Source organism: Pocillopora damicornis, chromosome 9 (genome assembly GCF_964200805.1).
Source record: "Pocillopora damicornis chromosome 9, jaPocDami1.2, whole genome shotgun sequence".
NCBI lineage: Eukaryota > Metazoa > Cnidaria > Anthozoa > Scleractinia > Pocilloporidae > Pocillopora > Pocillopora damicornis.
Window position 1 is genome coordinate 6,428,308 of NC_142678.1, and position 10,501 is coordinate 6,438,808.

Consider the following 10,501-nt stretch of genomic DNA (forward strand, 5'->3'; position numbering starts at 1 on the left):
CTGAATTTAGAAGAAAAATTTCCAGCTTTGCCTTGACAAAGGTATATCTGTATGTATAACCAATAGCCTCTACTTGATTTGGCTATTCGGCAAACAATTTTCCTAGAGCTTCGCTCTCGAAAATTGTTTGCATCTTGGAACAGGTAATGTCCACGGACAGCTCCCGATATCCGTACAAATTTTCCCTGCTTACTTCTGGATGTTTTACTTTTTTTTCTTTTGGGTGTTCTCAAGTACGACTCAATCAACAAAAAAAGATTTCCTTTCTTCTGTATCAACCACAAACCCTCTCTCATCTAGAATTAATTTTGAAACGAAGACTTATCGCAGTGGACGTAAGCTTCGAAAATTGGGGAATATCGCTTGAGTGATATCCGAGAATGTCACCCACTTTCAGCTAGGGGATATTCGGTCGCGTGTTGCGTTTGAGCCAATTGAGCGCCAGCAGAGATATTTGAAGGATCATTAACTAAGAACTATTAAACCACACCACGAGATTGGAGAATGCCATAAGCTGTGAGTCACCCTAAGTTACTCGGAGACAATACTCCCAGCTTCCATTCTCGGATGGTGGTAAAGAAAGGTTCTACTCAACCGTATTTCTCCGGGTAAACAATATGCACCAATGTCTTAAGGCCTACCTAGTAAGGTTCAACACCAGCTGGATAAGGTAAACTAATGAATGTGCTGTTCCAGTTTTTCAAACCTTGTCGCCTCAATAAGAAATAGATGACTTGGAATGCATACAAAAAAGGGGCTTTTTCCGTCGTTCTCGCCGCCTTATCTTATAAGCAAACGTTTCTAGCAACGCCTGACCTATAGAGTTCTGCCCATCCCGGTCGCATGGTATCTTAGAGAAACAACTCCCATTATTTAATACCCTCCTTTCACTGTTCTTCCCAACATAACTTTAGCCATGCAATAACTTTTTTGATGTCAAGGATTGGGAACCAGGAATAATTTTATTTCGCATTAATGCATCTGGGTAGTAAATTCTTGTTACAGGCAACCGTCCACTTTTTCTCCTTTTAAAAGCATATTATTCGGATCCTACATAATCCTCCTTTGCCTAATCCTAGTCTCTTTCTTTTTTTTATTTTTTTTATTTTCCTGTCTATGGAAAACAGTATAACCTTTTCAAAGCTTGTTGGAATCTTGCACTGTATAATAATGTCTACAAGTTTATCCCAAAATGTACGTAATCTAGCATCTCGCTGCGATTTGTATATAAGTAAAGTACCTAGCTTTCACATATTTAGCTAATTAAATGATGATGAATTGCCGAGTGGTTAATTGTTGTATTGACTCAGACCTAATTCTCTAACTTACTTCAGCTTAAGATTGCGATAGGCCGGATCACTTAATTACTCTGATAAATAAACGTCACCAGCCTCTACCGCTCCATGAAAGACTTATTTTCTTTTTCTCTAATTTACAAAAACAATCCAACCAATCAGGAGGACAATGGAAACTAATCAGTTGCGACTAAAGAATTATCGTGGCCTAAAAAAATCATAATACATAACAATTGGCTTTTACCCGTCGCCTATTGAATCCATTACTTAATGATATTCCTATTTTAACTCATATTTGCTGGATGGGTGCAATTTAGTGGCCCATACTGCACCACCATCAGTTGGATTTATCTTTACATTCTTTGGTTGGGAGTTTCTGTCGTTCGGAGATGGGAAAACAGCGTTCGTTCGAGCTTTCATTCGAGCTTTAATCTGACCAATCGTCTCTGTTTTAATTTTGCCCTCCAATCGCTCCCTAATCTGTTAATAAACATAAGGTTTACATTAATCAGTTGCTGAGTTCTAAAATCCGCTTATCCAGGTGGGCCACAATCCGTAATGATTTGCTCAATGTTATGATATCTTTTTTTTAGTTTTGATCTTACCTCGCTATTTCTCATACGTTTCCAGTGCAAGATGAAAATCAGGACACCCTACAATACAAATATAATTATGGATATTAAGTCATTTTTTTTTAAAAACACAATATCATGACAAGTAAAGAGATCTTTGCGGAACAGAGCAGTTATTAACTCAGCAGAAAATAACTTGTAAGTTTATGAAGGGAGAAAAACAGATGGTTGAGGGATTGACTAGGGGATTGATTGGCTAAACGGCAAAATGGCTATTAAAATGATAAAAAAAATTTAAAAAATTTAAAAACTGAAGCAATGACTGATAGATGGGTAGGCGGAAGGACTGACTAAAGATTGACGGTCTGATTGCTACATTGATTGACTGATAGATGGAATTATTTCGTTTGTTAAGAGTATTCAAGTCTCTAACTTTTATTAGCAAAGCTAAAGGAAATTTACAGCAAACCTGAGTAGAGTTGAGAATGGTAAAGATGTAGGCGAAAGCCTTGTGTAGAGGTGACAGGAGACCAAACAACCAAGTGATGCCAAGAAAGGGAATCATCAGAACACATACTTTGATGCCAAGTCTAAAAGAGGACAAATGATAGAAAATTCCAGAGCTTTCAGATGACTTTAGCTCTCATCGTTATAACCAAACAGAAAATCATGTAAATGAGCCCTCTCAACCCTCGGACGTACAGGCACAACCTTACCCCAACTTTGTTACGAGAAGGCGGGGGGGGACCGTGAAGCCTTACTTTACGCTATTTCGAAAAGTTTTTAACTTACATAGATAGCCTGTCAGGTCGTCTACAAGATGATGTTGAAATTATGGGATACATATGCAAGTGCCGCTGCCGGAGCGGGGAAAGGGTAGTGACCCCATTTAACATGGTGCATATTTCTCACTTTTCCACTTTAATTTTTGGCTTGCCCATCATTATCAAACTAGGCAAGAGAATAGAAAATAAGACTCGATCAGAAAATTAATAGGGAGTTTACTATACTCTCCTTCTTCAACTTTAATCCTGCTATAGCTAATATCAACCCTTAAACCACACCTCACTTGTCATTTAATATTTGACATATCTATATGCTAATTTTCATCAAGTTATCGGCAAATATGTCTGCAAGATAAGTCAACAGCTACTCAAGTGGAAAGTCGCTCAACTAAAATCCTTTCGAAACATTAAAAAAAAGGAATAATATAAAGCTCAATCTAACCGAACTCGCAGAATCTTGTTGGCTCTTGTTTGCGGCAGTGTGGTCAACTTTCTTGTGATACGTGCGAGTATAAAACTGTTAAGCTAAAAAATCAACCCAAAACAAAAAAATAAATAGATCAATAAATAAATATAAAGAAAAGAAAAGGAAAACGACAATGAAGGAACGTGCATGTCTTATATGTCAAGTATCTTATTATAAAGTTATAGCTTTGATATTAACTTGCAAAATCTGATCATAGCTTACAACTCCAGTTGCCGTCAGAAATGTAACAAATATCCAGATCAAGTCATACGTTGACGGCAACCAACAACTTAAAAGGAAGAAAATAGGAAAGACAAAGCTAAGGGAACAAGAAACTGGCAAAAAATCTCGAATCAAATCAAATGAAAATAAAACCAAAGCTCATAATTGAGAACAACTAAAATGGCGACATAATAAAACAAAAGGGAAAGACAAACAAACATCAGGGAGGGATGAAGACAAATAGTGCGCTTTGCTGCCTTAAAATAAAAAAAAAAAAGAATGAAAGAGATGATGATATTTGAAGGCTGAAAAGGAGTGTAAGAGAAAGAACGAAAGAGGAAATGAACAAGTCAGCAAAAAACGCGAAATGGCAGATTTGAGCAAAACGACAAACAAATCTAAGGGTATTTCTTTTTAAAAAGGAAACCCAAAACAGAGATAAACCAATCCAATCATGGAGAGGAAGCAAAACAGGAGGTAAAATTGACGTAAACTTTGTTTCTTACTATTCATTGCTGGTGTAGCTTTGAATCCCTCCTTTTCCAATCGCAATGCTGAGAGAAGCGCTGACCATAATGATGGGGAAACCTTCACACACAAAGAGAGGGGGTTGGTAAAAGTTGGCGTCAAATTATATTAGCAATAAACCGATTCAAATTACGGTAGATCAGCGCTAACAATAATAAATGTCATTATAATTAAAGGGCAATACCTCATGCCATGAAGTGATACACTATCAACCTATTGCTGATGTTGTGAACTTTCACAATCAACAAGTAAAAGTAGATTCCTTCCACTAGCATCCAGCAGAAAGCGGCCATGACGAAATACTGCGTAAGAACTGCTACTGTGATGCAAATGGCCTGCAAAAAAGGAAAATAACATTTTTCTTGCTCTTCTCTTTTTTACTTTGATCATAAATTTTAAAAATTTTATTATCAATTTCGTTAAATAAATTTCAGATTCGAAATAGATACCAAAAAACTTTAAAAAATGCGTGACAATGTTTATGACGAGATTAATTATTGTGAATGTGAGTAGAAATTACTCACTGGGTTATCCAAGGCGTGCATTCCAGCGAGAAAACTTATTTGACCAGCTGCGATTGATGCGACGAGACTCAGTCGTATTTGAGTGAGAGGTTCATGAACATCTCTAATTTAAGAAAAATATACCACGGTGATTTCTATATATTTGGTTTTTAGTATCAACCAATCAAAGGCACAATAAAATTGACATTGATTACTCACGTGAACAAGGAATACATGATTATGGTTGGAATCATTCCGATGATGGAAAGGCTTAATCCTATGTAGGTGATAATCTCCAGAGTATCTTCGTACTTCTGAGACAGCTGTGTAACAAATCAGAAACAGAGGGAATAACATCTTTATCTACTTAGCGAACATATGAGCAATGCTTAAAGCAATATTGAAAAACGTAATACCACACTGGCACCACTATAATCGACTAAGACACCAAAATGAGTCAAATGATTGCAGCTGCAGACTGTTTCTTCTGTGTTGCTTAGGGATGTAACTACATGACATCCATCTTTCGAAAATCCGTCTTGACTAAAAAATAGAATGAGATAATTAAACCATTAAATACTTAAAGTAATAGGCAATTAATAAGATGAAATCCTATATAGTTTTTATTCTACTAACTGGAATTATTCACTTAAGCCGGTTGGATATCGAAGATTAGATTCAGAGCCGGTAAGCAGCATCAATTTGATTGCTCTTGAAATGGCTTATTTGTGTCTTTTCAACGTCTCGCTTGGCTTTTGGCTTTGACGGGTTTTGAGTTCACCACCCAGAAACAAGGGTACTTTGGGGTGAAATCAAAGCACAGTCCCTTCATTGATACCTTGATTGTCAGTCAAGGTACAGTCCCTTCACTGATACCTTGTAAAAACTTATCGGTCAGACGTCTACTCTGGTTGAGGAGACGTTATTTATTATCAACAATTACAGTCTGTCGACTTCCTTTCAAGACCGCTCCTACCAGTTGGACCGTTACACGAACGTGTGATCGTGTGATCAATGATATTAAATATTCCTTGCGATTCGAAATTCAACCAATTCAGAAAAAAGCAAGGATATTGTTTGTGACGGTGATGTCAGTTGTTTTCCTATTTTACCTTTCGCTGAGGCCACTCCAGAATGTGCAATGCTTCTCTCTTGGATCATTCTGAAAGTTGATTCAAGTTTAATCTCTTTTTTATTAAACGATTCATCAACTAAACCTAAACTCATTGAAATTGAAACTGATCTAAACTGAACCGACTGAATATAACTTTGCTTTCGTTAATACCTTCAGGTTCTTGAACGTCAAAATTACATTTTCTTGTAGCTTTACAGGTTTGGGATCCATAGCTGCCATGATAATCCTAGTTTGCACGTGGCTAAATAACCAAATTATTCTATATGAGACATCAATCAAAAGGTAAAAAACAACGGTCACTTTTCTATTCATTGCGTGGGCAATGACGAGCTAGTAGCATAAATGTCAGTTTCCGAATTAAGATTTCTAAAATATTCTAGACATATACAAACTCGGCGAAGCTCTAACAGGGATTCTGAAACTTCGCTTAAGTCATAACGCCTATAATGGTTCTTTTTACCTCAAGTTTGACGTTCAAGTAATAAGCAGTAATACTAATCGTTTTCGTTACTTCGCTCACTCTTGCTTGTCCGTCTCAGCGGGATAGGAAACATGATCTGTAAGGCTAAATGTACTTTTTATGGTGGGGTCTACTTATCACTGCACGTTCCTCTATTTAAATTTTTCATCGATGGGCTTTTTAATAAGACGGACGGAGGGTATATTATTCAAGACTAAACGTCCTTTGATTGATCGGATAGATAAAACTAGTCTCTGACTGGGTAAAAAAACCGAATGAATCCTTGAATATTCTCAAATGCACCAGCAGCTATATAATGTTAGATATTTAAGCCGTTCACGTACCATATTTTGTCAGACTTTGCTTGGAGTAAATCATGTAGATCCTTGTACATACATCCTACTATCACTGATCCTAAAAGGGAGCAAAGCAAACACCATTTAGCTCAGAAGTCAGTTAACTCAAATTTAAAATGATTGCGTTCTATCGAAGATGGTATAAAGTTGCCATGAGTTGTTTATCGTGTTTCAAGTTGCATTTCAATAAGATACTGATGAGTCAAAGAACCTTGGAGTATTAAATGTTGGAAGATAGCTGCGGTGTATACAAACCATTGTCTCGAAAATTTCTTGGGGAAATATTGATAGAGGCTTGCCATTCTTGCTCCTCTAGATAGAAGTCACTTGCATTTTGTCTGTAACCATTTTGAATAGCGAGGACTTACAAAAGAAAGGGAAATATTCAATGTAAATATAACATTGATATTCAGAATTATAAAAGTAACAAACTAAATTAATTCAGTCAAGTTGCATTGTCCTTCAATAAATCAGTTAATCATTCAATCTCCCTGAAAGTCAGAATGAAGGTCAGTCTGTCTCAGCCATTCAGTTAGTGGACTGGTCCGTCATTCCTTTCTTCAGTCCTTCTTTCTGGTCATACTCACACATATTTCGGAGATCGATCCTTACTGAACGTCGCGTTCCACTAAGATGGTACTTGCCATAGCTAAGAGCAAACTTCTCGAAGGCAACTGCCACCCTAAAGATAGATTCCGTTCTGAATTCGTCTACTCCAGGCTGGTCTTTTCCATGGGTGATGTTCAGGTATTTAACGGTGAAGTTTCCAAACACATTTGCAGCCTCCTGTAAGTACATAAAATGCATTGTATTTATGTCTTTTTTCACTGACCAAGGCAATCAAAGGCAATAATCATAGAAAAAGTTATACCATGTTTCAGGAAATTCCATCCCTGAAAAAAAAAACAAAACAAAAAAAAACAACAACAAAAAAAACACTGATCCTCTCAGAGTAAAAAAAAATCACCAACCGGTCCGGCATACTTAAAACACCAATTACTCTGTAACCATAGGCAAAAGAGTTTCCGTCGCCGTGCGGATATTTATTCACCTACAACATATATATTTTATAATACTTACAAATCCATTCGAAGCCGGCAGTTGCATTTCGTTACACATCTAGAATAAATGGCTTTTATACTTTATTATTGAAATCACCTACCAGCAAGGAATTATTGCTGGTGACAATTAGGCCACTGAGTTTTGAAACAGAATCATTTGCCTGAGATAAAGAAAACGGTGGTTAGGTATATAAACCACAAATTCCATGAAAAATTAAAAATATTACGATATATGAATAAGAAAAAATAAAATGTATATTACCAGCTTCTGAATTTCTTTCAACCGTGATTTAGAAGAAGATCTCGATAATGGAGTTAAAGAAAATGTCAATGTTGGTGATGGTAATGGTACAGACTTTAGTACTGATGAGGGCGGTGTTGATGATCTCTCTACTGAGATGTTTGACGGTGGGGATCTTATTGACAATAACGTTAATGATGGTACTATTAATGAAGACGGTTTTGTTGACAGAATTTCTATTGGAAATATAATTGATGACGAAGATGTTGATGACGACCTTGCTGTTGCTGACACTGTTGAGAAAGGAGATGTTGGTAGTAATGTTGCTGCGGTTGATACTGATGATAACGATGGTTTTAACAACAACTTTGCTGTCGATAATACCATTGACGATTGAGTTGTTGGTAATATTCCTGGTAATGATAATACCGGTGATGAAGATGGGAACAACTTTCCTACTGTAATTATTATTGATGACGAAGATGTTGGTGATGACCTTGCTGTTGCTGACACTGTCAAGAAAGGGGATGTTGGTGGTAATGTTGCTGTGGTTGATACTGATGATAACGATGGTTTTAGCAAGAACCGTGCTGTCGATAATACCATGGATGACTGAGTTGTTGGTAATAATCCTGATAATGATAATACTGGTGATAAAGATGGTTTTGGGAACAACGTTTCTACTGTAAATATTATTGATGACGAAGATGTTGGTGATGACCTTGCTGTTGCTGACACTGTCAAGAAAGGAGATGTTGGTGGTAATGCTGCTGCAGTTGATACTAATGATAACGATGGTTTTAGCAAGAACCGTGCTGTCGATAATACCATTGATGACTGATTTGTCGGTAATAATCCTGATAATGATAATACCAGTGATGAAGATGGTTTTGGGAACAACGTTTCTACTCTAAATATTATTGATGACGAAGATGTTGGTGATGACCTTGCTGTTGCTGACACTCTCAAAAAAGGAGATGTTGGTGGTAATGTTGCTGCGGTTGATACTGATGATAGCGATGGTGATTAGTCAATGATTGTCAGTGATTATCAATAGCTCAAGTGATTATCACTTGAGCTATTGAGGATTTTCTCAGGGCTGGAAATCCGTTTTTACCATAAAACCATTCTAAGGCACCTTAGCTCTAGTAACGAGAATAAATAAAAAATATTATAGAGGGGAAAAAATGCCAAATTCTGATTCAGGGTTATTTATGTCTTCCCCTTGGCCCAGGGAATAAAAAATTAACTAAAAGAAAAAAAAACAAAACAAAACACAAAAAGCAAAAAATAAAATAGAACTTTAGTGCCCTGCCTATCTTTTTTATAGGGAGCGTGACGATTTCCTTTAACGAACTTACACGAAACTCAAAGCTTTCGAAGTACTTTCAGAGGAATTTCGAGAACAAATAAGAGATATTAGAAAGGGAAAAAAATGCCAAATTTTGATTCAGGGTCATCTATGTCTTACCCCTTGGCCCTAAGAATAAATATTAATAAAAAACAAACAAACAAACAAACAAACAGAACTTCAGTGCTCTGCCTACCTTGATGTTGGTTAGCGTTACCATCTTTTCTAGGGCCCATAGCAAATCACTTTATTCCTTATCATTATTATTCAAAACCCATTACCCTTTCATTATGGCTATCTTTCTTTAGAGCATCAAACCAGATATCACGGCTAGATTTTTCGGATACCTTCTCCGTGTTTATTTTCAGTTTTTCATTTATACTTTGAAAGTATGTTTTTTTTGAGATTATCGAACAAAATAAAGTGTCAGTCTGGTTTTATTGTCAGAGAGGTGATCAATAGCCACCTGGATATTTTTTCTTTTCTGTTTTATTTAGCTTCGGGTAACAAGACATGACAGGAGTAAAAATGAAAATGAATAAGTCAATGAATAAAAAACCTGAAAAAGTCGAAAGTCAGATCGACGGGTTTCGTCTACCTCTCCCTTTTTATGGCAACACTTTAAAGTTGAAAGATTATACTTACCCAGCATAAAATATAATAACGAGGCAAATAAATTTTCCGAGATAAATGTCCACTGAGCATCCTATCCAATCTTAGTCAGGGATATGTTTGACTTTCTGTAGCAGTCCTCGTTACGCAATTTGTACACAATCGCCGACATATGCTTTTTCCCGATATCTTTTCCAAGGATTTTCAGAGGTACGAAAGAGTACATATCTCTGAGTCGACGATTGCTATTGTACGGACAATACTCATCATATGTTTATTTATAACGAGCCAGCAACAGATGCTCAGCAGACTTTTTGATTAATGAAAAATTCACGGCATCTATATTGTCAATGTTGCAAATTTATACACATACATTCATACATACATACATGTATATATATATAATAAACTTTTAATATTTATGGACGTTTTGGGAATTTTTTGGGAAGTAACAAACCAGATATCACGGCTAGATTTTTCGGATACCTTTACCATGTTTATTTTCAGTTTTTCATTTATTTTTGTGAAAGCGTGTTTTTAGAGATTATCATACAAAATAAATGCTGCTGCGGTTGATACTGATGATAACGATGGCTTTAACAATAACCTTGCTGTCGATGATACCATTGACGACTGAGTTGCCGGTAGTAATCCTGATAATGATAAAACCGGTGATGAAGATGGTTTTGGCACCAAGAACCAGTTGCAAATATAGAAATGACAAACTAATCGTAAATCACACCAAAACATCAACAAAAAGACAAACAAACAAAGAGCCAAACAAGCAAAAACTTGTAGAGCAGAACTACCTCGCAGCAGTCATGCACATACGTTTTAGAAATTATTTGCTGAGCGTGCGTTGGATCGCACTAACACCTACGAGATGGCAAATAAGCAATTACATATTCAAAGAG

At 36.4% G+C, this 10,501-nt stretch overlaps 1 protein-coding gene across 1 annotated transcript; it reads right to left on the reverse strand.

Annotated features, from left to right (window-relative positions):
- Positions 1-943: 943 nt before the first annotated feature.
- Positions 944-8,753, reverse strand: LOC149039841 (adhesion G protein-coupled receptor L3-like). The gene is made up of 17 exons (XM_089183193.1): positions 7,646-8,753; positions 7,485-7,544; positions 6,910-7,108; positions 6,578-6,685; positions 6,311-6,380; positions 5,657-5,747; positions 5,484-5,533; positions 4,788-4,914; positions 4,591-4,694; positions 4,393-4,495; positions 4,057-4,203; positions 3,847-3,971; positions 3,341-3,407; positions 3,095-3,177; positions 2,337-2,457; positions 1,901-1,948; positions 944-1,775 (listed from the first exon to the last, which is right to left on the reverse strand). Exons 1-17 carry the CDS (start codon positions 8,453-8,455, stop codon positions 1,575-1,577), a joined length of 2,514 nt encoding a protein of 837 aa, XP_089039319.1. The 5' UTR covers positions 8,456-8,753; the 3' UTR covers positions 944-1,574.
- Positions 8,754-10,501: the final 1,748 nt, after the last annotated feature.

What these genes read in the sequence shown, in the direction of transcription:
- LOC149039841 (XM_089183193.1), bottom strand. Translation starts at nt 8,455, where the DNA reads ATGGTATTATCGACAGCACGGTTCTTGCTAAAACCATCGTTATCATTA. An exon ending in GATCGATCTCCGAAATATGT is followed by an intron (nt 6,686 to 6,909) that starts GTGAGTATGACC and finishes TTCTTTTGTAAG; the next exon opens with TCCTCGCTATTCAAAATGGT. An exon ending in ATCATGTATTCCTTGTTCAC is followed by an intron (nt 4,496 to 4,590) that starts GTGAGTAATCAA and finishes TTCTTAAATTAG; the next exon opens with AGATGTTCATGAACCTCTCA.